Source organism: Sciurus carolinensis, chromosome 5 (genome assembly GCF_902686445.1).
Source record: "Sciurus carolinensis chromosome 5, mSciCar1.2, whole genome shotgun sequence".
In the NCBI taxonomy this organism is placed as follows: Eukaryota; Metazoa; Chordata; class Mammalia; order Rodentia; family Sciuridae; genus Sciurus; species Sciurus carolinensis.
The window spans coordinates 152487543-152514974 of NC_062217.1; the positions used below are offsets into that span (position 1 = coordinate 152487543).

Below are 27432 nucleotides of genomic sequence, written 5' to 3' on the forward strand. Positions count from 1 at the left end.
TTCCCCAGGGCACTGAACACCCTTGATAGTGAACCAATGTGCTAGCCATGTTCTCAGCCAGGCTGTGTGTCAGCAAGGCACGGCAAGGAACTAGAATTTGGAAGTTGTGCGTCCCCCTCAAAGATTCACGTGTTGGAAGCTTGGTCCTCAGGGTGGTGGTGTTGGGAGGCAGTAGGAACATTATGGGACGGGCAGCCCTGAGGACAATCAGAGGTGTGCCCTCAAGAGGGATTACGGCATTTTACACGGGACCCTGGTTAGTACTCACAAGAGGATTGTTATAAAAGTTTCAGGCAGCCCCATTCAGCTCTCCATTCCCTGGTTCAAGATATGTTTTTTCATGTGCATGTCCCCACCATCATGTGATGCCAGTTGCTGCCCTATTCGGAGGTCAAATAAATAGCGCTGCCCAAACTCGAACTCTGAGCCCCTCACACTACAAGAAATAAACCTTTTTTCTTCACCAGTAGCCTGCCCCAGGTAGTTCATTATAGTAACAAAGAGTTGACTAATGCATAGGGACTGGGGCCTTGGAGGAGGCAGTGCACTTCCCCAATCTAAGCAAACTCTTGGTCTCAGGCCGGCCCTATTCAGTTCACTCTTGTCAAGTCCTGCATCAAATGCAGTCTGGAGCATTCTGCCCAGAAAGTGGGCAGAGGCTGGGTGCCATCAGTATCTTTGGGAAGGAAAAGAGGGTCCTCAAAGAAAGCGGGGGTGGGGGGTGTCCTTAGTGGAAAGGTCCACGTGCCCTAGGGGGCCAGAGCTCCTCCAGTTACAAAACAGTCTCCTTCTCCAAACACCAAAAGCTTCCAGAGCCTCCATTTCTTTGCACACATGAGCTCTGGGAAGTAAGTTCCTGTGCTGGAATCTGCCCTCCAGCTGACTTTCAAAGGCCCTTTCTGGAACTCTGCAGGCAGTGCAGACACCGCCTCAAAGACAGAAACCTTCCAGCTTGTTATTTTTAAAAGTTTCCTGAAACGGCGAGAATAAAAGGGGAGCAAAAACTTCTGCTTGTCAATAGGAAATCCACCCCCGTCCCCAACTCTGCCCCAGGAGCCACACAGACTTCCTGAAGTTAAAAACAAACTCTGTGCCCGTTTCTCCTCCATGTGAGATTTTAATTCTATTTTTTTTAATATAAATAAGGCAGCATGAAACACTGAGAGCCCCGCTGCTTTCTGCTTCAGAAGCAGATTCGGTGTGTAACAGACTCCCGTTTCCCTGCGGAGTTCTGCACAAACAAGACACCGGGGCTATTTTTTGAGTGAACTTTCTCCCGGAAGCAAAGGGGAACCAGAGGGGGATGCAGGCTGGGTCTTGGCTTCTGGAGGCTGCTTCTTGGTTACTGGGTTCTCTTCAAAGCACAGCAGGACAAGGATGAAGGGAGAAAAGGCAGCGGTTATAATAAATAAGGAGATCTGTCCTGATTCTGGAAGTGATGGGATGGCTGGCTCAGGGCTGCCTTGAGCCACACCGGAGCAGGGTCACTCCCTGGGGCGCCAGGCTGTGGCTGTGGGGCTGGGGAGCCCAAGTTCAGTCCAGCTCCTGCTCACACAGGGCCCCTTCCTATGGGATCTGATACCCTGACTGCAGCAGTCTCCCCACAAGACCTAACCCGGGTGGCAAAGGTCTCTCTTGTCGAGCTTTCTGAGGCTAGGCGAGGGAGAGCATGCCTTGGGTCCAGGAGGCACTGTCCTCTTCAGGTCGCAGTGAGCTTGCACACCCACATCAAGTTGGTTATGCTGTCTGGGAGGTACCGATGGCATAAATCCTGAGAGAGGAACACAGGTGTGGCCTCGCTCTTGTTCTCCATTCCTCTTTGCCCTGGGGTGATGCTGAGAGGAAATCTCAAGGGGCCACTGAAGCCCAGGTGGAGAAGGGGCTCCTCAATCCTCTGAACGTGGCCTGGAGAGAAGCCTAGCTCTAGCCTCATCTCTGGTGCCTATCCAGGGCCCGTAGCTCTCGGCAGGGCCAAGGTGGCCCCTGAATCCTGAGGGCTGTGTTCCTAGTGCCCACACAGGTCCCCAGTCAGCCCAGCCTCCACCAGGCTTTGTAGGTCTGGGTTAGCTGCATGGTCAGCAAGGCCCATACAGAAAGAGTGGGCTCTGCACAGGGAGCGAGTTCCCCTGTAGTGAGGAACCGGGCAGGAGGTGGCTTTGGGCCTGTGGACCAGAGCTGGGTTTCCACAGAGTTCTTGCTTCCAACCCCACCCTGCATTAGGACTGATTCTCTGAGGACAACTCAGGGCTATGGCAGTGCCCACTCAGGGTTCTGCAACTTTCTCTGAACTAGTCCAGATTACAAGCCAGACCCTAGCTTCCTGGGAACTGGGTTCTGTCCCTTGTCCCAGGTACCCTGTACCTCTCTTTCTCAAGATCAGTTTCCATCTTCAGGATCTGCCCTCCTGCTACCACACAGATGGCTAGAGAGTATGGAGAGGGGTGAGGGGCAGCTGAGCTGGCACCCAGCATGGTAAATGGCACCCAGGTGCTTGGGACACACTCTGCCAGCAAAGAGGCCTGGGAAGGGGGTGCACCTGAGTGGGAATGTGGCTGAGCATTGGCCAACTTTAAACCCTCTGCACCAAATACCCAGTGGGGTGTAGCAAGAGCTCCTTGGAGCCCCAGATCTCCACCTGCTCATTTCTTCAAACAGTATAAGAAGTGGCAGCCACCGTGGGACCCTATGGTGCAGGATATGGGTCAAAGGTTGTGGATTCCCACATCTGTCCCTGTTCTTCGTTTGGCTGCAGTCAGCTGGGGTCCGGCGTTCCTGGGAATGGGGCACTGGACCTAAACACAGTCCCCAGCAGCGTTCTCAGAGATCGTCTGTCAATACAAAGCACGGGCGGCGGGAGAAGGAAGAGGATCACGCTCGTCAGCGTGTGCACTCTCTCCAGCTCAGTCTCCGTGCAGCGTTCCGTCGTTGTCTCAGTCATCTGTGGTGATCCAAAAGCACTCTGTAAAGGACCAGTCCCCAAACCCAAAGGACAGCTTTACCAACATGCCTCAATGGCAGGAAAGCGAATTAGCATCCAGTTGGAATTCTGTTTCCTCCGCGCCGCAGGGCCTGGCTTCCTGGGCGGGCGGCACCTCAGCTCTCCACCAAGCCCGCCATGTCCCCAGGATGGGCTGCAGAGCCCCAGCCCTGAGAATTTGTGAGATACCTCCCTCCTGGCCCTCAAATCCCATATGCTCTACAAGATGACGGCTTTTGGGGGCAGGCCGGCCTGGTCGGAGGGGACATGTAGAGAATATTCACTGACCAGGGCAGGGGCATTCTTGAGCATCTCATAGAAGGCGTCCACTGTCCTCCGGTAGAGACCGCGCTGCAGGACGAAGGGCCGGAAGAGGTTGAGAGGTTCTGCCCTGCGAACGGCCTCCGGCAGTCCCATGGCCTCAGGGACCTTGCGGTTGCCCACAAAGAAATGATGGAGCTTCTTCTCAAGCAGGCTCTTCTCCAGGAAGCAGAGCAGCTCATGCAGGCGTGAGCCCAGCTGCGCCGCCTTCCAGTCGGAGGCCTTCCGGGAGAGCAGGAGGTGCAGCAGGGCCGTCTTCAGGTGGTAGGTGCTGAGCCCGCTGGGGCCGCTCAGGCGGCTCTGCTTGGAGAGCAGGAAGGAGGCGATCTGCAAGCAGCTGAGGTGGCAGGCACCCTCGGGCAGCCCCTTCGATGTCATCCTGAGGAAGTGCCGCTCATAGACCGCGAAGGACAGGAGCCAGTCAGTGCTGGAGGCTGGGGTCCCCCCAGAGGGCTCCCTGGGGAGGTGGGAGACAAAGAACAGGTCTGAGTCATCACACTGGATCACAGGAATCAGGTTGAAGGGCATGAACTTGCCTGAGCGGAACTTGATTTTGAGGGATCCAGGGGTGTCCAGCTGGCCAAAGGCAAGGTCAAAGTCGTACTTGTGGGCAATGCGGTGCCAGGCTCTGGTGAGAGCTGTCTGGAACCACTTCATGACCTGCATGGTGTCCAGGTACGGGGACTCTGGGGCACACAGCAGGTCCTCCATCTCCCTGCAGGCCTGCGCCCCGCTCTGCTTGGCGTGGAGCAGACACAGCATGTCTTCCCCCAGCTTGGTCTTGCCGCAGATGCAGCCCAGCGGGTCCCCGTCAGCCCGGCCCACCTTGATCTGGCCGTAGCCCTGGCGGTCTAGGGGCACCGAGCGGCTGGAGCACCAGAGCTCCGGGTGGAAGCGGTAGGGCTCCGGGGGCGTGAAGGGCACAAAGAGGTGGCACAGCAGCGGCCTGTCCACCTGCCAGTTCTCGTACATGCTGTCCACTCCGATGAAGTCCTCCACCTCCATGTCGGTGTCCCGGTTGCAGAGGCTCCTCAGGGCTTCCAGCAGGTCATCCACGAAGCCCTCCACGAACTCCCGGGTGCGCGCCGCGTCGGCCGTGGCACCGCGGATGCAGCGCTCGTAGAAGTGGTCCAGGGTGGCCCTACTGGGCAGGGCCAGGCCCCGCAGCGGGGCGCTCCCCGCCCCGGGCAGCTCATCCTCGTCCCCGCCCGGGCACTCAGGCAAGGGACCGTCTTGGTGGTCCTGCCGCCACACCTCGATGATCAGGAAGAGGATCATGCAGAGAGTGGTCCAGAGGTCCCAGGCCGCCTGGGCCTCGGGCGGCTGCTGGCCCTCCTCCACCGCCTGCTCCAGCGCCTCCTTCTCCGCTGTCAGCCGCGCCACCTCCTCCTCCAGGCGCAGCTGCTCCAGCTGCAGCTTCTCCTGGTGGGCCTGCATCTTGCGGATGATCTCCTCCTCGTTCTCCGGGACGGTGGCGTTCTCCCGCGGGAACAGCAGCGGGTGGTTGATGATGGCCGTCACTACCACCAGACACACCCGGAAGAGACCCAGGGCCATGGCGGGAGGTTTCCTGGGGACAGAGAGACCACCGGTCACACACCACGCCTCCCTGACGCCACTTCTCCCCAGACCCTCGCGCCAGCCGCCGACCCCCCAACCCCAGCTGCCGCGCACAGTCGCCTCCTGTGCGTCTTGTCCGGCGGAGGAGGAGGAACTCCAGCCTAGGCCATGGTGGACGTGTCGCTGTCGGCCTGTTAGGACGTTCCTTCTGCTCTTGGCAGCACCTCCCTGACCCTAGGAGCCAACCCTCTCTCCTCTAGGTCCCTAGGGGTGAGCATTCCAGGCCTAAGACCATCAGACCATTACACACCCTTGACCCCCCTGTGGCCACCTGTGAACGTGTGGCTCTTCAGTGAACATGACCTGATTTGAGCCAAAGGAAGGATCTGCTGGGACCACTGGGAGAAAGACCCCCCTTATGACAGGTTGGGTAACAGGGTCACAGCTGCAGTGCCGGTGGCTCTCTAGCCATCAGAGAGAAGAGCCTGCCAGGGGAAGATGCCAACACAGAGGAAAGCAGACCCCTGGATCCAGCCATGCATGAAGCCATGCCTTTTTAAGTCAGTTTGAGTTGTTTTTCTGTCCCTCAAAATCAGAACAGTCCTCAATAAAACATCTGCTTCTACTCCAGTGGATTCTATCGGGTGAATCCATCTTCCTGCAATGTGATAAAGCCTAGTGGTTATGAACAAGGGGCTCTAACGCTAACCTTGTCACTGAAAAGCTGTGTGTCTCTGGGCATGTTAATTCACCTCTCTGAACCTTGGTTTCCTGGCACAAGAGAAACAACATAGTATACCACAGGGTCATGGTACTGATATCACTGGTTTTAACACAGGAGACATCTAAACTTGAAATTTGATTTCTGAATTGTGAAAGGTGGCACTCTATTCCCCCACGAAATGAATTTTTTCCAAAAGCATTCTTTTTTAAACCTTCATTTTATTTATTTGTTTTATGTGATGCTGAGGCTCTAACCCAGTGCCTCACAGGTGCTAGGCAAGTGCTCTACCACTGAGTCACAACCCCATCCCCATTCATGCAATGAATTTTTAGGCCTCAAGTGACTTTCAGGGAAGGGCTAACAGTCTTTGCAATTCAACTTGTGACCCATAAACTGTTGGTTGCACTATCTCCTGGGCATTTGTTAGAAGTACATAATGTTAACCTCACTCTGGGCCTCCTAGATCAAAATCTGTATTTTTTTGTGTGTGTGGCTTTTGTATATAGCTATTTTAAAATTTTTGTTCTAATTAGTTACACATGACAGTAGAATGCATTCTGACACATTAGACATAAATGGAGTATCACTTCTCATTCTTCTGGTTGTACATGGTGTAGAGTTACACCGGTGTAATCATATATGCAATTAGGGTAATACGTTCGATTCATTCTATTATTCTTCCTATCCCCACACCCACTCTCCTCCCTAAACTCCCCTCTGTCTAATCCAAAGTACCTCTATTCTTTCCTAGCCACCCCCACCTCATTGTGAATTAGCATCCGCATATCGGAGAAAACATTCGACTTTTGGTTCTTTGGGGTTGGCTTATTTCACTTAGCATGATATTCTCCAGTACCATCCATTTACCAGCAAATGCCATAATTTCATTTTCTTTAAGGTTGAATAATATTCCATTGTGTATATGTGCCACATTTTCTTTATCCATTCATCTGTCAAAGGGCACCTAGTTTGGTTCCATAGTTTAGCTATTGTGAGTTGAGCTGCTATAAACATTGATGTGGCCACATCACTAAGTAAGTTGATTTTAAGTCCTTTGGGTATAGGCCAAGGAGTGGGATAGCTGGGTTAAATGGTGGTTCCATTCCAAGTTTTCTGAGGAATCTCCACACTGCTTTCCAGAGTGGTTGCACCAATTTGTAACTCCACCAGCAATGTGAGTGCTTTTCCCCCACATCCTCACCAACACAAAATCTGTATTTTAACACTGTCCATACTGAGGTCTGGAAAGCATCATTTTACAGTACAGTAGTCCCCGTAGTTCAGCCAGTTTTATTTCCCATGGTTTCTGCTACCTGCAATCAACTGTGGCCTGAAAATATTAAGTGGAAATATCCAGAAATAAACAATTCATATGTTTTAAGTTGCAGCTGTCTGAGTTGCATATTGAAATCTTAAGTTGTTTGACTCCTTCCTGTCCAGGATTGGAAGAATCATATTTGTCCAGCACACCCACCTTGTATACACTACTGGAGCTCCTGTTCGTCATTTAGTAGCCAACTGGGTTATCAGATCGACTGGCAGTAGTGCGGTGCTTATGGTCAAGTTACCCTTATTTTACTTAACAGTGACCCCAAAGTGCAAGAGTAGCGACCCTGGCAATTTGGATATGCCAAAGAGAGGTAGTAAAGTACTTCTTTAAGTGAAAGGATTCTCAACTTAAGGAAAAAAAATAATCATATTCCCAGGTTGCTAAGATCTGTGGTAAGGACGAGGGTTGGGTATGTGACTCAGCTTGCCTAGCATGCAGGAGGCCCTGGGTTCAATCCCCAGCACCACCAAACAAACAAACAAACAAACAAACAAAAAAGACTTATGGTCAGGGTGAATCTTCTACCTGTGAAATTGTGAAGAAGGAAAAGGAATGTGTTTTGCTGTTGAACCTCATAGCTCTGAGTATGCTAAGTGGAGTAAGTTAAGATGGGAAAGGCATTAAATGTGTGTATGTATGTATAGGAAAAACACAGTAGAGAGAGGGTTCAGTACTCTCTGTAGAGGGTTTCGCATGCCCAGTGGGATCTGGGACATAGCCCACTCAGATGGGGGCACTTCTGTATGCACCTTGCATTACACCCTCTCCTTCCCTCAGCAGGAGCCTTTTGGATTAGTAATCTGCCTTTTCTCTTTCCACACTTGTCCTATTCTCTTCCTCCTGGGACCTCAGCAAAGAGAGAAAATGGCCAAATGCAAATCAGTGAGTCCTGAGATGTTGCTGGACACACAAAGAACCCAGAACTGGGTGTTAGAAGCTCTGGGCAGGAGCCCCATTCCCTTTGGCTTGAGCCCTTGACCTTGATTTGCATGAGGGAATTTTTGCCCTAACGGTGTCCTAGGGACCATCTGTCACCAGGTAAGGATAACTTGGCAGGTTGTCCCCAGCAAGGGGCAAGATGTGAACTGCCTGAGTTGGCTGCCAGCCACACTTGGGCGAAGTTGCTACTCAGATATGACACTCAGCTCCATCCCATATACAGCTGGATGTGTCAGCAGATCCCAAGTGTGGGGGGAGGGAGTGTAGCTGTAGCAGAGTCCATGCAGAGATGGGACAGTTCAGAGTCAGAGGTGAGCTCCAAAGCACTCACCGGTTTCTGTGGAGCAGGAAGTGGGGGACAGGAGAAAGTGGAGGAAGTCAGACTGGGAGACAGGGCAGCTGGCCAGCTTTTTGTCCCCATGCCAAGGAGCAGAGTGCTGGATAATTGCAGAAACAGGCCAGCCCTGGTTTTGACATCAGAGAAACGGCAATGGAAGGTTTTGCCAGGTGGTCCAAGGCAAATAAGCCTGGCTGAGGAACAGGAACCGCAGTTGGAAGGTAAAGGCATGGAATGTTGATAGATAGGAGATAATTTGGGGGTTTGGATGTCCCTCAGGGCTCCTGTACCACAGGCAGTCACCTTTGGGCACAGGAGGCCTTGACCAGTCACAGGGACAGCCCTGGAAACTCCCAACATAGGAGGGAGTTGGTTTCTGTATCAACTCAGGGTAGGATGCCACCGGATGAGTAGTGGTGCCATCACCGAGTCCTAGACTGGACGGGGAGGCCCTCCTCCCTCTATGCAACAGCTTCCTCGGTGCCTGCTAGAAGATCATTGGCTCCAGAAACTTCTTTGTACTGGGCAGGCAAGGTTCAGAAGGCCAGACCGAGGGGTTAAGAGCATGGACTTGGAGGAAACAGACTGGGTTGTAAGAACCCAGCATGGTCCTCTATTTGATGTGACCCTGGACAAATCACTCAACTTCTCTGAACCTCAGTCTTGTTATCTGTCAAATGGAAAGAACAATACCTGCAGTGGTAAAGCCTGAACAAGATGGCACACATAAAACGCTTAGTGAAATGTTCACCCCTGCTTGAGTTTTCTTATTAAGGGGGAGCTGTGATGGTCTGGGCACACACAGTCCACCCTGCCTGTGGCAAACTCTGGCAGGATGCAGGCAGGCCCCAGTAACACCGGAAATAGTAGGGTCGCAAACGGGACTCAATCCAGAGCACCTGGGAAACAGTGTAACAAATGGAAGGTACTGGGCTGGCGACCTGGCCTTGAACTTTGGTCCTGCCCCTTGCAGTGTGATCTCAGGTGGTTCTCTTGGCTTCTCTGGGGCTACCTGCTTTACCTGTGAGGAGTTCAGAACTATCCCTCCTCTGAGATCATGCATCTTGGGGGTGCTTAGCACAGTGCCTGGAATACAGGAGGCGCCCCAGATATACCAGCTCCCTTCTCCTCGGCCCTCAAGGCCTGTGTTCTCACAGCCAAGCACCCTACCCTGCCCTAGTTCCAGGGGCCTGGAGGACCGCGTGCTCAAAGTGCTCTGAAAGCACAAAATGCTCACTGTTCTTGCTGTTCCATGGCGCACGGCTGGGTCCGCCCTCCCCCCAGCAAAGGGGGAGAGGCCTTGGGAGCCTGGGAGCCGCCTGCAGGAGTCCAGCTGACTCACCTCCTCACAGAACCCTGTCCAGGGATCATACCCAGGTGTTTTGCTCCTCACTAACCTGCAGTCTGCCTCTATCTGCAGCACCCCTGAGGTCAGGACCGGGTCTGCGCATGCCCACCACACAGGACTGAGTCTGAAGCCTCTGCTACTACTCCCACCCAAACCAAGCTGTACAGGACGTGGCCCTAGGAGCCCAGGTCGGAAGGAGGGCATCAGGGTGTGCATGTTGACATCTTTTTTTTTTTTTTTTTTAAGTATTTTTTTAGTTGTAGATGGACGCAATACGTTATTTCATTTATTTATTTTTATGTGGTGCTAAGGATTGAGCCCAGTTGCCTCACACCGGCCAGGCAAACGCTCTACCACTGAGCCACAACCCCAGCCCATGGGTCAGGCTTCTTGCAAACCATGGATAATGTACACCTATGCACTGACGTGCGCTCCCGTGTTCCTAAGCACACACATCCCTCCCCAAACGGCTCCTTTTCCCCAGTTCGAGGCCTTGCTCCAAAGCTCTTACCTCTATGGGGCTGTCTCACACCTGTGGTCTGTGACATCGGCTGGAAGGTTCGGCTTTGAGCATAAACCTGGGTCATTTGGAGGCTTTGTCTGCTTGTCAGGAAGCTGACAGGAAGCCTGTGAATTCCTCTCCACCCCCGCCTCGCCCACAGAGAGGGTGGCTCACGCAGTTCACAGCTAAACTTAGCTTGGCAAGGGGCCAGGTCACAGGCAGTAGGGGATGGGGGGAGATGGCAGCCTCTGGGTGCCTGGTAGAGGGCTGCAGGTGGTGGCCAGGACCAGTGCTTTACCAGACCCTTACTCGGAGGCTGACCCTGGAGGAGAAATCCCAGACTCCTTACAAGGGTCCCTTCATCCTGCATCTCAGAGCCCTACAGCACCCCCACCACAGCCTCATCCAAAAGAAAAAACAACTAAGAGTTGTCTAATATCCAGAGCGTCCCCCTCAAGACCTCCCTAGATGTGCTGGGCACTGAACCCAGGGACCACCGAAACCTAAGAGGGGGCAGATCTCAGCTTCACAGATGGCTTAACCAAAGCCCAAGGAACCAAGCAGCTTTCTAGCCACATCGCTGAAATTCAAGCCCCCTCTGTCCACCTCTGCCTGCAAAGCCCAGGTTTTCCATCCTGTGCTCCAGTGACAGAGCCCCCACTGAGCCTGGGACCATGCTGGCTGCTTCAGAGATGGCCTGAGTCCTGGCAGTAAAAACCACATGTGGAGTCGGCCATGAAGTTCTGTCACAAGACAACGGGCACAGGACATGGAAGGCAAATGATCTACAACCGCGAAAATGGAGAGGCGGGGAGTTTTATTCTCGTTCCCCAGAGTCCTCTCCTTGCCCAGAGACCTCCGCTGTCCCCAGCTGCTGGGGGGATGCTGGTGTGTAACCTCCACCTCTCCTTCCAGACAGAATCCTCCCAGCCTGTGTCCAGCCCCACAGCTGCTCATCGCATCCCTCTGCCCCACCCAGGACTGGCCAGCCGCGTGCTGGGCCATGGAGAGCCCAGGTCCCATTTCTCAGTGGCCCAGAACTCCCTCTGGGATGGTGGTTCCCAGTGGCCCCTGGCAACTTGAACGGACATTTTCTGGGGCAAACCCAGGCTTGCTGGTGAGACACTGCAGGGGCGCAGCCCGCATGCGTGTTTAATGAGCTCTCCAGGTGGAGTCTGAGGGCCACCGAGCAGCCGTCCTTCCCAAGCCAGGTTCCAAGTCAGGCGTCCTCTGGGAGGGAGGGGGGAGGGTGGGGCTCCTGAAGTGTCAGCAGCTGGGTCCTGGAGCTTGCCAAGGGCTTGCCCCTCACCAGGCCTGTCAGAGGCAATTAGCTCTGCTAATTACAACAGCAAACACGGCCACAGCCCTGGCGTCACCTTCAGAGCCAAAAGGAGCAGCTGATGGTTTTCTTTGTGAAATAGAATGAAGGAGGCAGCAGAGGAGGGCTTTTCAGTCCAGGACTGGTTGGGTAACTTGGGTCTTTCCCACTGTCTAGGTTCTAGGCCTCCAAGGGAAGGGGAATCTAGGAGGCCCACGCTGTTGAAAGTTTGGGCCGAACCCCTATTGCCAACCTGGCCTTGTCCTGGAGTGTCTCAGCTAATGAGATACACAGTTTTTTGGGGGGAAATAAAACCACAGATTTAAGATCTGTGCTAATCTAAACCCTATTTACAGATGAGGAATCTGAGGCCTAAAGAAGAGACATACCTGACCCGGAGGGTCGGATAGAAAAAGGTTGAGGCAGGCTGGCTATCCTCCATGGACCCTCCCAGGGATCCTGGGCAGGAATTTTTGCATAGAAGGGAAGTTCAAGGTGAGGACGTTTTCCTTTAGAACCATTTACAAAGAAGCATCACCTCCTGTCGGGCATAGTGCTAAGCACTCTGCTGTGTTTGTCATTTAACTTTCACAATAGGTATAGAGACCGAGGGTCAGGGAGCTTCCTGGGTGGCCTGTAAGATTGCCTAGTGTGCAGTACACGCCTGTGTGTGAGCCACACCTTGGCAGAGTCTGCCTCGCCCTCTGCTCTGCCTCCACCCCCTTCAGCTGGCCAATGGGAACTGAGTGAGCTCTGCCACCTCTCACCGCCAGGGGGTGCCACTTGGGCAATGTCAGTGATGACCATCAAAATCATCCAGGTGGGTTGTCCCCAGGCTTCCAGGACTGGGCTAAAGGACAGGCTGACTGCAGAAGCTGTGTTTGGTCTGAGCCTTGGTTTTGGAGCCCGCGGCCAGGCAGTCTAAGCCCTGGTGAGGCTCTCCGTCCCTCCTCCATGCTTCTCTCTAGCAGAGCCCAGGCCCCAAGGCATCAGACCAGCTTCCCCACGAAGTCCAGTGCGGGGGTCACGCTCCTCCAGGGGCGGGGCCTGCGGGCGGGCCAAGCTCACTCTTCCCAGAACTGCCGCAGGTCAGGCCACCTTCCTGCTCTTCACTCTGTCAGCTCACCTGCCAGGTCCTGACTTCCTACAGGATCACAAAACTGAATGTCCTGTGGCTCCCAGGGCACCGAGCACGGGCTGGACATAACGCAGGTTCCCACCACAGCAGGGAGACCTGACTTACCACGCATCTGCGGGGAGATGGCAGGGCAGATATGGCTGTGCAAGTGACATGTCTCTACCAACAACTTCCTTGTTGCCCAACTTAGGACAGCCAGGACCTTCACCGACGGCTCAGGATGATGGAGGATGGAGGGAGGGAGAAAGGCCTGGGAGCCGGCCCATGCCCCGGCAAGGGCCACAGAGCAAGAGCTGCCCCCGCGGCATCCCGGGCGGGACCTCCCATCACCTGCACCCTGCATGGGACAAGGGAAGAGCATCTGTAGGGGCTGGTAGGAGAGGAAGGGGAGGGCAAAGAAAGGAAGTGAGGAAAGAGGAAGGGAGGGGACCAGCACAAACTAGTTGAGAAAGTAGGCAGGAGGGGGACGGGCCGGGCTGCCAGCTGCAGCTCTTCCCAGCCCCCCTGCCCCTAGGCCCAGTCATCCATCCTGGGATGGGGTCGTGAAATCCAGAGCCATGGGGACCAAGCCCACTGGGAAAATGAGCCAGGCTGCTGTGGGTGACACTGGCCACCTGGAGGACCCCCGTTTCACCTACAGGGAGAGCCACCACATCACACCTTGTGCACCCAAAGTGGCAAGATCTTTTTTCTTTTTTCCTCCAAGAGAAGCCAGTAAACCTGGATTTTATCAAAATCCTCCAATTTTAAAGTGTTGGCTACTATGTCAAAAATTCTTTAAAAATCCCATGAGCCCAATAAGATATGTCAGTGCACCACCCAGGGCCCGTCTGCCACCCTCCTGTGCCACTGCCAGCTCGCCCCTCCTGCCCAGTGACTCCGGCCCTCAGGAAGCCACCTCCATGTTACTCCAGGCCCGGGCTCTCCTCCTACCCGTCAGCAACCAGAACTCCCTAAAACACCCCCAGCTCAACCTTTTTCCCCAAACCCAGCCTGGCCTCCGCTCAGCTCCAGCAGCCACACTGGGAATAATCACCAGCATTCGAGGGCCGACTCTATGCCAGGCCTGTGTGAGGGGCTTTAGGCAAATGCCAGAGCGGGTTTCCTCTCTCAACCGCAGCCTCTCCAGGGGCGGGGAGGAGGTGACTGTCTCTAAGGGTTACTCACTAAGGAGTGCTTGGCATTCCAGGGTCAGGTCTGTGTTCCCGAGGACCAGAGAACCAGCCCTTCACTCCCCAAGTCAGGGGAGACCCCAGACTGAGCAGGACTGTGGGCTCAGAGGACCCAGAGGTCAAGACTGGACCCTGATGAGGGTGAGAGAGAGAGCAGAGAGGAGACCCCCACTCAGGTATAATACTGAGGAGGTGAAGGGAAAACGCTGGGTGGGGAGGGGACCTCTGCAGTCCACAGGTGGGCACTGGCTGGACTCAGGAAGTACCTGGTCACACCGCCACAAGCAAGCATTCTTGGAAGAGGAAGGGGCTTTAAAAAAGTCACCAGGATGCCCACTCCTATAAGGGTGGCCTGGCAGCCAAGGCACAGGAAGGACAGCAGCCTGGCCTCCGCTGGCCGACCCTGGGTGGGAGAGCCACATCCTTCCTGTTCTCCTGCCTTTAGCTGATGCATGTCTCCTGGCGAGCAGAGGACAGAGGAGAAGGGAAGCCATCCATCTCCCAGGAAGGACGGGAGTCCCCCATCCAGACGCCTACTGACTCCCAGCAGCCGAGGCCCTGACCACAGGCCAGTTCAGAAGCCGGTGTCTGGGGGTAGACAGACTAAGGATGGTGTCGACGGCTGGGCTGTGGGTAGGGGAGAGGGGAGGGAGGACTCCCTGATGCCTGTGTCCTGGCCCATGTCCCCTTCCCTTCTACCCAGTCAGTGTGAGGGTTCAATAGCAGCCACCAAAAAGATGTGTCACAGTGCTGATACACCCAGACCCTAAGGACATGACTTCATCTGGAAAAGTGTCTTTGCAGATATATTTAGATTAAGGGTTCTGCAATGAGATCCTCCTGGGTTACCCAGGTGGGCCCTAAAACCAATGACCAGTGTCCTCATGAAGAGACAGAAAGGACAAGACAGCGAGAAGGCAATGGGACGGGAGGCAGAGGTGGAGGATGGGACCCTGTCACAGCGGGGAAAGAGCCCTGAGAGCTTTTGGAGGGAGTGTGGCTGTGTGGACACCTAGATTTCAGACTTCTGCCTCCAGGACTGCGACAGAGTACATGTCTGTTGTTTTAGGCACCCTGGTTTGTGGCAGTTTGTTCTGGAGGCCCTAGGAGACCGACACAGCCTTAATGCACAATGTGCCTCCTTCTCTTCCAGCCAGAATCCCACCGGCTTTGCCTGCTTAGCTTCTGGTCTCCCCAGCCTTCTCTGCTCAGGTCTTTACTCTGCAGCAAAGCCTGGTAATTCCATGTGAGACAGGGCTCTCACAAGCTGGCCAGCAGAGACTGTGGGAACCAGCTCTTTTGAGCTTTCCCCTGTACCCACCCCACCCACCCACAGCTTCCCAACCCCGAAGTTTCCCCTGTCCCACTTCCTGGAGTCCTGCTTCTATGTGACACAGGTCAGTGCTTCATGTCTGAGGTTCAGGGACTGGACTGCCCCGACCAGTCTCAGGGACCCCCTTGGCCCCTCTCTGCCTGGCTCAGTCACTTTGGATCATCTCTAGTCCCCTGAACCCTCCTGCATATCTCCACCATTCTTGCAAATCTGTGTCTCATGTCTCTGGACCCTAACCCTGCCCAACTGTTCTCATAATAAGACATCCCCAAAACCACTTCCAAGAAGCCTTCCTGGCCCCTCTCCATCCCCCAATTCCTAAGCCAAATCCTTCTTTCTGGAAAGGAATGGAAGAACAGGGAGGGAGGACCTACTTATGAAGCAAGCAGGCAAACATTTGGTGCCTAGAGGCATCTCCGCAGAGGTGACCAGAGGGTAGCAGGCACCAACAAAAGCTGGTCCCCAGGGCCTCCCTCCCTAGTTACTGCGTTTATCTTTGAGGCAGACCTGAGGCAGGGCACCATCAGTCCCTGTCACAGGCAGCAGGAGCCTAGTCCAGAAATCTGCTCAAGGTCACCAACTGACCATGGCCGTGCCACAGACACTCCATCCTGGGGACCAGCCACACTGGATGTAGACACCACCTTCACAAGAAGGTGTCCATAAACACTGACCATTAATTGGCCGGAAGGATGAACATCCTACAGTGAGCAGCACTGAAGGACCTCCCTAGACCCCTGCAACCCCACCTGCCATTTCTGTGTCTGTGACCACAGGTACTTAGTGCAGAGTGCTGTGTTCAGTACCTCCCAGCCGGATATGGCTTGGCTGAGTGACTGTTCCTTAGGGAAGAAGTTCCTGGCTCCTGTGGCCTCACCTCACCCACAGGGTGCTGTGTAGGGGGAGCATTAATACCCACCTGGGGCAGAAATGCCAGGGCTCCCAGCCCTTTCCTCCCTACCCAGGTTCCACACATGTCATGCTTCCAAGTGCAGCACCCAAGGCTCCATCCGGGTCACACAGGTTGGCAGGGCAGGCAGGTAGGCTCCATGGGTGGGATGCAGGCCCACTTAATGGAGAGGGGCTTGGGCAGAACCAGGGAGAAAGCACAAAGGCAAACGAAGCCCTCCCTGGGCTGTCCCCCCCCCCACACTCCCCTCCCACAGATGAGCTGGGGATGGAGGGAATTAGAGGAACTGCCGACGCCCAGCTGCCGCTTTCCTTTTGATCCCTGGATGGGAACAAAACAGCTCAGAACAGCCTGGCTGGAATTCTCTACCTGCTTCTAGGGCATGGGGGAGGACGTCTCTCCAGGTGGTTTCCACAGCCACAGAAAGGCCAGTTCCCTCACCCCTGGCCACCCCACCTACCCTCGTACCCACGTCCTGGTCACAGCAAAATCCCAGCTTGTTCTTCCACCCCGGCCCTTTGGCTTAGTCCCTGAGGCTTAGGCAGTAGCTGCCACAAGCCTGGCCCCAGCTGGGCTAGGGAGGAGAGGAGGTGAGGAGGAGACGCTCCCAGGGCAACACACACACACACACACACACACACACACACACACACAGTTCTGTGCCTGCAAAGATCTAAAGCCCCTTTCATCTTAATAAAGGGGAAGAACAAGAGGCACAAAGGCAAGAGGGAGGCCAAGCAGTCATAAAAACACTAAGAGCTGTGGTTGGCTTCTTTGCCCAGGCCCTGCTGCAGGGACCTGGTCTGAACAATAGAGCCAGCTGCCTGCCCGCCCTCCCACACCTGTTAGTCACAGCAAACCAGTCCTCCTCCTCCCCAGAGAGCAGACCTTGAGGCTTGGAACAGTTAGCAAGATTGCTCCCAGAATTATCTATGACTACATAGTCACGCTCCTTGTGAATTACCCAAAACAAAACAGCAACCACAACCACCACAACAACCTACAACCACATCATTTCCAGCACAGGGATGGACTGGAAGCAGTGATGCAGGAGCTCAGCCGTGAACATGGAACGTGTCCAAATAACACCAATGAATGCACGACCCCATGGCTGGTCCTCAAGCTACCAGCGTCAAGCTCACAAGTTCACCGAGACAGACTCCTGCACCCAAGGCCACCAGAAAGAAACAGTCCAAGACTCTTTCGCGCAGAGGAGCTTAACTGTTTGTAGAGGCTTAGAGAAGAGAAGTTGAGGAGGCGATGACCTGGCTTCGAGTCCTGGTTCTACCACTTGCTATGACAACTTTGACCCAGTCCATGGCTTTGTGCACATCAGTGAGGTGGTGTACAGACATGCAGTGCTTTGCAAGTGACACGCTCTCGTTGACCCTGGCAGTGGTGACAAAGTCAGGTGTCCCTTTGATTTGTTGAATTATTCTATTTCAATTTAAGGACTCCTCTGGGAAGAAGGGAGATGACCAACATCCCCACAGCTCCTCTAGAAAGTTGGGGACAATGACTAATGACAATGACTACTAAGTTGTCTCCTCTACCTCTGTCTTCGAAAGGTCCCAGGGTTGCCAGAGAGGGGGAGGAGGAAGTCTGGTGACCTAAGAAGCTCAGGAGCCGTCTCCCTCCCTCCCTCTAAAGGTTCAGCAGCGTCACTGACAGCCTCTTCTAGTACTAAGTTCTGAGTACCCAGCATTCGGAGGAGGGAGCTGCTCCAGGAACACTTGCTGAATGAATGAATGAATGAATGAATGAATAAACAAATGAATGAATGGATGAATGGAGCCACAACTCCCAGGGGCAGTCGGAAAAGCAAAACACCAACAGTACTAAGCGCACTAGGAAACGCAAGCAAAACCCTTTGTAGACGTAGCCTTGGGGACCGCCTGTGTTTTCCAGGGAAATGTCCCAGGAATGAACCCTGTCATAGGCTTATCTGACCCCCAGCTGTCTTGCCCTTTGACACTCAGTTTCTTGCTCAAGAGTCAGATAGAAATTCAAGATAAATGCAGGATTACAGGGTCTGATACAATTGTGGTAAAGCAGAATGACCAGCAAGTCTCTCTTTCTGGAGAAAATTGGACAAGCCTCATGGCCTGAAACCTTTGCATCTAATTCCTAATTTCTGAGGCTTAATCATTGTGCAACATGCTTTATGTGTGTCATCCTCAGTTTAAACCTCAAAGGCAGGTACTTATCTCCATGTGCAGATCAGGAAGCTGAGGCATGGAATAGTGTGCTCATCAGGAGCACACAGCCAGGGTTTGAAGCAGGCCTGTCTGTCAAGCCTATGGGCTTCCCATGATGCTGCACTGCTCAGTGGCCTGGCATCTTGGAACATTAGATACACACCTGTGGACTCTCCTTCCTACGCCGTTTAGACAATTTAGATGAAATTTGGGAATAAAGAATGCACTTGCAAACTCCTCCCATCAAGATAACTGAGTGTGACCAGGCTGTAAGAAAGAACTTTCCAGTCAAAAGGAAGGCGGCACCTTCTTTGCAGACTAGGAAAAGGGAATGAGGTCTCTTCTGACACTGGGGGGCTCTTCCGTTTTGGGCAAGTCCCTAGGAACTAGAATGGACATTTGGGAGCAGCACACAGGGGCGGGGCCAGGCATCCTCCGCTCTCCTCCCCTCAAGCGTCCAGCAACTCCCTCCAGAACAAAGGCGCCTTTCAGGAACTTGAGGCGGGTCCCCTGACTGCTGCTAAGGCTATTGAAACAGGCTCCTGTGAGAACAGCGCGTTAAGAGCACACTTGACGCACCACTAGGCAGGGCCAAAATGCTGACAGCACCCTCCCTGCCAGCTGCATGCAGGTTGGAGGTGCTTCTGCACCCCAGGCAGGGAAACCAACTGAGGACACGATGGACAACAGGTGCAGCCATCTGAAAATTGGGCCTTGTGCCCTGGTGGCCACCTGCAAATGAGTTCTTCCATAATCCTGGGCTTTGCATTTCCCCCAGGGACGCTATCTGAGGATCTCAAGGTTTGCTGAATACTATCTGGTATTGGTTGTTACTGTTCCTGACAGAAGCGGGGAAACTGAGCTCTGTCTGCTAATACCCCAGAGCTAGTCACAGCAAGAGGGGACCTGAGGCTCTGGCCTGGAGCTGGTGATCTGCCTGATGTCTTCCTAGCTTTGACACTCAAATCTCATGGAATTCTTTACCCCTCCTTCATAGTCACTGGGTTGTGGTGTCCAGGCGGAGGCCTGAGGTGTCAGGCTCTGGAAGCACAGATCTAGGTTTGAATTTTGTTCTGTTGTTTTCAGTTCTAGGACTTTGGGCATATCAGCTGGTCTCTCTGAGTCTGTTCTTTCACCTGTAAAACTGGGACAATACCTACCCAGAAGGGATGTCGTGGTAAGAGAAACAAACATGTGTAAAGTCCCAAGGTTGGGGCTTTGCTCAGTAAATGAAACCAATCCTTTTTATAAAGGTCATTCTGCTTTTAGGAATAAAAGGTCATGACCACTGATTTTGGGACCACTGATTTGTCAATGCATTATCTGCTAAAAAAATCTCTACTAAAAGCATACACTAATTTTCACTTACAACCCTGAAAAAGTCAAGAACCCTAAAAGTAATTTGTACAATTACTTCAGTCACTCAGGCTGGAGTGACGCCCAAGTGCACACAGCAAAAAAACTGAATCGGACATCATCAAGTCGAAAGACAAGGCAATTCTTGTTCTGAAACCTTGCAGAGACAGTTTTTTCCACCACTTTGGGGGATTCTCCCTTCCCTGCATCTCCATCCCTTGTGTTGGCTTGTGGTGCTTGCTTAGGAAGTCTTCCTGAGGGAAAGCAATAGGTATTACCTTAGAAGTTGTGGCTGAACCTCCCGGTCACAAAATTAAGAGTATCAGAATTGCCAAATGAGCTTGCCTTGTGAACAGTACTATCTTCAGTGAGCCCTTTTGGTGGGACACTGTATAGAGCCATAGTTGCCCTCTTTAACCCCACTCTCCAAATACCAAGTGTATCTCCAACACCTCCAACTCTGCATGAGTTAGTGGAGATGAAGGGACTTCACAGGTTTAATTTAATCCATGTAGAATTTCATGAGGAACAGAGCTAGGTGACAGGTACCCTGTGAGACTCTTTCTATTTCCACCTGGTGCTACCTACCTTTTGGGGTAGTGAATTGCTGTCTGTGCTTTTGGTCATGAAGCGCCATGAGGCCACTGAGTCCCTAAACACAGTGTCATGCCTATTATCACAGGTGCACAGTATTGGCTCAGTCAATGAGCAGCCCCCACAGTAAGGACATGGGCGTCCTCGAATCTCTTTTTCTTTGGGCAGTGAGGGCGAGGAAGTGGGAAAGCCCCGTTTCCAATGATTGGTGCATCCCTGCTCTGGCCTGTGCTCCCCTTCCTCCCAACTCACAGATTTTTGCAGCAGAAACTCCTGAGGGAACTAAAGAGACCACAGTCCTCAGCACTGTGCTCCTTACCAGTGGATGAACCCAAGGCCTAAGGACCCACCCCCAACTGGCTCACGGCCCAGACCTCAAACTGCAGCCCCATACTCCAAAGCCCATGGCCCACCCTCTCCCAGGCCTCTGAGAAACACACCTGTGGGGAGGTCACACCTTCTGCGTCCCTTTGTTTCAACATGTGTTTTATAGCTGACGTTGGTCTGCCTCTTCCTGTCTGCCTTAAGGTGGAGAGGTGTTGCCTGGGCAACAGTGATGCTACCTGCCAGGTGCTTCCATTCCGCTGATGTCACTGGAGTGGGCCATGTGGATGGAGGGGGGATGTACTCTCTACAGGAAAACATCAGGGATCCCAAGCTGTACAGGAGGACCCTAAAGGCTTTTGGGTACTCCCAAATGACCCCCTTCCTCTCCAGCAGACCTCCTCTCCCTCTCCTCCCCACTGGATGCCTGTGACAGGCCCTGCTTTAAGTGTGACTCCCTCTTCCAGAGTCTACTGAAAAGTCAAGGTGAGCAGCTTTGTCCTCAGCTCTGAAGAAGTCAACTGAGTGGGACACTGAGATCTCCTTCTGCACCTCTGGGACAGTCCAGGCCCTGTGGCCTTGCCCTCCATTCAGATCTCAGAAAATGAAGCAATACCCTGATGAGGATGCCCAGCCCAGCAGAGAACGCAGATCCTGGATGACCACCAAGCGCTGAAGAGCTCAGACAGCAGCCTGGGTGGGGCGCCGAGCTTAGCTATGCACCAGCCAGCTCATCCCCATTTTACTGATGGTGAAAATAAGGCTTGGAATAGTCAAGGCACTTGCCCAGCTACTAACAACACCCCAATTTCTAAGCAGCGGGGCCAGAACTCAACCCAAGTCTTCCTATCCCAAAGCCCACATGGTCACACGTCCTGGGGCAGCTGGAGAAAGGACTCACAAAAGATGAGGGGGCCCGGACAGAGACCAGGGAGCGCTCTTTAAACTCCAGGAGGCCAGCTGGGCAGGACAGGTGACTTGAGGCAGCCAGAGCAGACACTGCAGAGGACTGCTTCATTCCCAGGCTCAAGAAGGGGTGGCAATAAGCTGGTCCTGGCCCTTCTACTCCCAGGGGCCTCAGTGCTAATTAGGGACCATGTTTCTTAGCTCTGTGCTTGGCTTCTTGACCCACCCAGGTCACCTGACTACCCTCTTGATTTGCATACAGCATTTATTCCTGTAGCCTGGTTCTACAGCCCTGAGATTGTCAGTAGTTATTTAACAAATGCAGATGTAAATCTATGCAGCTGGGAGCTAATGCTTGCAAAGCACTAAACAAATAAGTAAATAAAATGAAAAGCGCTACATTATACAAGAGTAAAGGGAGAACACCTACCAGGTAACATGGCCTTCGAGGCACTAACCAAGGAGACAAACTCAGCCAGGGGGATCTGAGAGTGACCTGTAGGTAGTTCTCAATTGGCAAGACGGTCACAGAGGTGGACAGAGTACTGCACCACTGGATATCAATACCTCCCCCCAACCTCCTGCCTGGTTGTGACTCCAGCTTTGCTAAGCAAGTTTTTCCCAGTGGCTTCCCCAGGATGCAGACAAGATGACATTCAATCTGTGTTGTGTTCACAAAGTCTCCTTGCAAATTAATAAACTAGTATTCTGACTCATACACCCTCTTTGGGGAGCTTTCTCAGGGTGATTCAGTAGCCTAAGTCCAAATCACGCTGAAAATCATATAAACAGGATTTCTAAGAGCCAGCCATTGGGACAGGTGACTGCTGGGCTCCAGCCAGCCTTTCCAGGACACTGCTTGACTTCCCCAGTGGCCGAAGTCTCTGATGGTGAAAGTGTCCACCAACAGCATGCTGTAAATGCTCAGTTCCAGCTCACTAAGTGCTGAGATGAACAGTGTGGAAACCAAATGACCATCAATTTGGAGGTGCGAAACAAAGTTCGGGTAGGGTTTTCTGGATGATCCTGGGAAGGGTGTTTGCAGATGAACAGGACTTGAATAAGGAAGGAAGAGGACACAGGCAGGGATGAGGGGTTTGGAAGGTCAGGACAACATGTTCGGTCACCCTCACCTGCTTCCACCCCAGGGAGACACCATCTAGGTCAAGGTCCTGCATGCAGCTTCACCTTTTCCCTCTGCACCACACCCAGGTGACACTTACCACCCTCGTGCCAGGTCCCAAACTGGATCTGCCACCTCACCCCACCCAGTAACGAAGATGGAAAGTCATCTGATGCTTTGGCTAGGCCACCCCATCGGCCATCAAGGCTGGGCTTGCCTCTCTCTTTCTATCATCAGGAGTTTTCCATCCCTCCACTGCCCTAGGGTGAGAGAGCAAGTATCTCCTCTGTAGACAAAGAAAAAGGCAACTGCTCTTTCCTGTTTCCCACAAGGGAGCCCACCCAACTGGCTTTAAGTTTAACTTGCTTCTGTGAATGCTCAGCAACGGCACCTCAGCTTCCAGGTTCCCGAGCACTTGACTTCCCTCTGTTTCCTCATCTGTAAAATGGGGAAAAGAGGACCTCGCAGGATAACTGTGAGGATTCAATGAGTGAATACAGGCAGGAAAAAAAAAAAGTTCTGGAAATGTTAAATCCTCAAAAATTGGTCATCAGGGCTGCTGTGAATGTTTGTATAGATGGTATCCAAGGACATCCGACCAGGATAAGGAGGATGAGTCCCATCTCCATGGCTATAAGGTCCCTATTTCTAAATGGCACCCTTTGCCATCCTCTTGCTGAGAGAAGCAACTTATTCTAATTTACACAGGGGACTGGAAAAGCTAGCCGCGGTCCTAGAGGTTATCATCAGCTTCATGGCTCTGCCCTCCTCCCCAGCCACACTGGATGAGGGAAGTCCAACATGGACGGATGGTCTCCGCCATAATTAAAGTCCTGCTCCTTTATTGCACCAGCGCCTTCCTTGTACACTTTCTCCATGCAAGCCCCGCAGGTTGCTGCACTGCCTCATTCTCAACTCCAGATGTGGAACCAGAGTCCTGGACTCCAAGGCACCTGTCGCTGATGGCCAGAGCACGGCCAGCACAGCTCTGGTTGTGGAAAGTTCCTTCTCGTGCTATCCTGAGATCTGTCTTCGTTTCTCCTAACCTGGGACTTTCTGAGGCCACGAGTCAACCATTTTCTTTACTCAGGTTTCAATGCTTGGGACACCTAAAGGTTGCAGCCACATCTCCAGGTGCTTCTAATCCTGGAGTACACAACACTGGTTCTATCTTCTCCCTCACAAGACACAATTTGCACATTGTCTCTGTCCTTCCCCTCCGGACAAGTTCTGCTTGGCAGTGGTATCCCTTCAAGAGAGCTGGCTTGACTCTACCCCTAAGCGTCCTATGCATGGGGTGCTTACCTCTGTCTCCCTGAGACGGTGCACCCTTTTTAGCAAACAGGGATCCCCCAACCATCTTTCCCTTTATTAACCTCAGAAAGTCCAAAATAGGGAAAAATACAAAACCAGGTTCCTCCCAGAAAATACCTTCTCAGTGGGCAATTTTCTCCCCAGCAGTTCCTGCTCCTTCGTGCCCTCTGATAAAATTTACATCCACAGCCTTTTTGTTTCCCTTCTAGGAGCTGCAAGAGCAGAGAGGTAACAACTTCTGGGATGATAACATTAGGTTAAAAGTTCAGATCCTTGCCCCCTGGAAGCCAGAGCTTGAAACTGTTGCATGTTTGAAAGTTACCCAGCACTTGAACAAAAGCTTCTCCATTCACCCAGGGAGAGCAGAGAGTGGGTAAAATAAGATAAAATAAAAACCACCTCAGGGTTACCCACAAGAGGAAAATCTGTGGGCTGAATAGCCTGGAGCAGCAGCAACACACAAGGAATTAGCAAACAATGAAAGCCACTTAGGCTTAGACAGTACTCCACACAGCCATTAAGTTATTAACCAGGAGGTGAATAACAGCAAGCCTACCAGTGTCTGCCGCCCCATTTTTCCTGCTAATCTGGACCTGTAACTGCATCCATCAGCCTCGGCCTCTAGCTGGCAGCCTCTCCGAGGTAGAACTGGTTTGTAAAAGGGAAGAGCCCTGGTCAAATCCGAAAGAGGAACAAGAAAACAGAAAGCGACCCCGAAATTGATTTAGATGCTACCAGTACCTGGTCCTCGTCTAGTTTGGAAGGGGTGGGATGGGGGGCTTCTCAAGGCAGGCAGAGGGGCAAAAGGCACAATGAGGTTCTGGCCTGGTTCAATTATTTTCCCTTCTTGTTCGGCGGCATTTTTGTTTTTAAGAGAAGAGCATTTTGGATAGGGAGTCATCCAGAATGGCAGAGACAGGGACACGGTTGAGGATAGGGTTAGGGATCAGGAGGCAGAGGTTATTTGCAGCGCCAAGAGAAAGTTCTCCCAGCATGGGATCTACTCCACCAAAAGTCTTGAAAGAGGAAGTGGCGGGGGCTTCATCCTGCCCGAAGCCACCTCATTGCGCAAATTCTATAACCGAGAAGAACAATCTTCACTCCTACTCCTTTCTTGCTGGAGGGGAGGGACGGCTGCGGAGCAGGGCGACCTGGCTTTTCTTTTTGCTGTAGCACTGTGCTGACCCAGTCAAAAGGAACGGACGGTCCCGACTAGGCACCTACACGTGGTCCCTCGTGGGGCTCCGAGGCTGGCGCGCCGGGAAGAGTTGCTGCGGGAAGCGCCCAGGGGCTCGGCGGTGGGGTCGGGAGCGGAGAGCCCGCGCGCACCTCCGGCGCCGCGGGAACAGGAGGTGTGACCGCAGGAGGCAGCGCGGCCGCCAGCGCGCGCGCCTTACAGGGTCCCCAGAGTCGGCCCCGACTTGGGGTGGGCGCGGGCGAGTCCGGACGCTCCCCGCTCGCCCCGGCTCTGGACTCGGGCGCCGCTCCGCGGAGTCCTGGGTCCCCATCCCTCCCTTCTTACAACGCTCGAGGCGACTGGGAAGCAGCAGAGCCCGGTGCTGCTGGTCCCGGACTTACGTTTGGCCTTGGTGGCGCGGCCCCGGCGGCAGGCCCGCGACAGCCCGGGCTTTGCGCGCGGGTGGGAGGGGGGCGCCGCGGGGTGCAGGCGGCTGCCGGAGCGCGCGGCCGGGCAGCTAGGGGAACCCGGGCGGCGGGACCGCGGCGGCTCCCGCCTCCTAGCCTCCACCGGCGGGGCTCTACAAGGCTGTGGAGTTACTCATTTCCTGGATGTCACGGAAACTTTTCCCTCCTTATAAGAACAAAACACCCGCCTCCACTCGCCACCGCGGAAGCTCCTTAAGGAGGACCGCGCGGACTGGCGGGGCCCGGCCCAGGGTCCGCCGCGGAGATCTGCCCAGTGACCCCCGCAGGAACGCCAGACGACACAGCAGAACTGGAGAGCGACCTGGCGAGACAGGATGTGACCACTGGAGTAAAGTGGGGAGCGCGAACAGGAGGGCGGGGAGGACGCCCTTAAAAGTCCGTTTAGGCCGCAGACTGAAAGAGGTTGTCACTGCAAGTCTAGGAGTATTTCTGTGGCACGTTTTACGAGTGGTGGAATTCCAGGGGCCACCTACTTTGTCCCTTTAAGGAAAATATAAATCGAGACACCTTCTGCCTTCTTCTCTTTTGCAGCTTGAGTGGATTAAAATAACCAAATTTTATGATGAGTGAATACATAGTTGCCCATCTCCGAAGTAAGCCGACACAAAGGAGGACAATGACCAAATGCTGCTGTAGGGGGCACTTTCCTCCCCGCGGCCTGGTTAAGCCTGTGAGGTTAGATGCAGTATTACTAACCCCGTTTTAGAGAACACAGAACTTAGGCCAGGAGGGAGGACAGCAGCACCCTGCTCCTGCTTAACAGATTATGAAATTCGTCACCTCCTCTTTGTTACCTGCCCAGATTCCACAGCCAGTAGCGGGTTTGAATGAGTGCTTCACTAAATTGCCTCGGGAGTGCCTGCCTAATGACAGTGAGGTTAAAGTGGGGAAATCAAAACACTGACCAGAGATTATCACCTTTGCTACTAGTCCTGGGCTGCTTTCCTCCTCAGCCCAGCCAAGTAACTTTTAACACTTGCTTGGAATAAGGTTAGATGGAGTCTGAAAGATAAACAGGCAATGAGAAAGATTTCTAAAAATAGACCCCCTGGCCCTTGGCCCAGGGTACTTTCATGTTGGAGCTTCTGCTCCTGCAGCCCTTTCCTGACAACAGGGATCTATCTATCTGTGGCAGAGTTTTGGGGGCCAGTGAAGGGAGAATCATTTGTGAAAGAGCTTTGTGTTTCCAAAATGTCTACAAGTTGAATGGATGGGGCACTGGCCCACCCTCCCCCAAACAGGGTTGGGGACATTTCCTGGGACAGCAGGGACACTGACCCTATAATCCTTTGGCTAAGAGTTAAGGGTTTTGCTGGAAAGTCAAGGTAGTATTTAAATGTTTGAATGCCTTCTGGGATTGTCTTCTTGTCTACAAATTTTGTTTTGGTTATTTCTAACTAGCTGTGTATATTTGTATAAGAAATATTTTTCATGTTTTTCTTTTAAACCCAATGATTTCATCCTCTGTGGTCTGATGGTCTCTGTCATGGGCTCCTGTCTGCTCACAGAACTTGGTTCACTATCCTATCCTTCCACATAAGCTGCTTATGAATTGGCCTCTTCTTATCTCCCCAGCCTCTTATCTCTCTCCATGTTACACACCAAACTCCTTGCACTTCTTGGAACTTGTGCTTCACAGAATGTGCTAGGCTGTTTGCTTGGCCTTATTCCCCTGAGGCTGTTCGCATGTGCTCTATCTTCTGCCAGCAACCTTCACCCCGCCTCTTTCTCCAACCGGTCAGCCCAATGCACACACTCATCCTTTGTGCCTAATTGTGTGTTGTCTTCACATCTGGGGCAGGCCATCACTTCTCCAGGAAGTCTTCTTTGAAACTCCTGCTGTGTTGGACCTCCCTCCTGTGTAGTTCCTGTTTCACACTGTGCTTGCTCCTGAAAAGGTTATTAAAAGATAGGAAAAGCTTCCAGGAAGGAAAGAAGTTAGGGAATCCCTCAAACACAGTACTGCTGAAGAGAAAGTACCAACAATTGAAAGAAAGAAAGAAAAAAAGGGGATCTCTAGATGTGGGAGAACTCAAAAGCATG

At 53.1% G+C, this 27432-nt stretch overlaps 1 protein-coding gene across 2 annotated transcripts; it reads right to left on the reverse strand.

Annotated features, from left to right (window-relative positions):
* Window positions 1–1077: 1077 nt before the first annotated feature.
* Window positions 1078–25518, reverse strand: Itprip (inositol 1,4,5-trisphosphate receptor interacting protein). 2 transcript variants are annotated; one of them, XM_047554175.1, is made up of 2 exons: window positions 25303–25518; window positions 1078–4868 (listed from the first exon to the last, which is right to left on the reverse strand). In XM_047554175.1, exon 2 carries the CDS (start codon window positions 4853–4855, stop codon window positions 3197–3199), a length of 1659 nt encoding a protein of 552 aa, XP_047410131.1. In that variant the 5' UTR covers window positions 4856–4868; window positions 25303–25518; the 3' UTR covers window positions 1078–3196. The 2 variants fall into 2 exon arrangements, with proteins under 2 accessions (XP_047410131.1, XP_047410132.1); XM_047554176.1 differs by lacking the exon at window positions 25303–25518 and adding an exon at window positions 10048–10534.
* Window positions 25519–27432: the final 1914 nt, after the last annotated feature.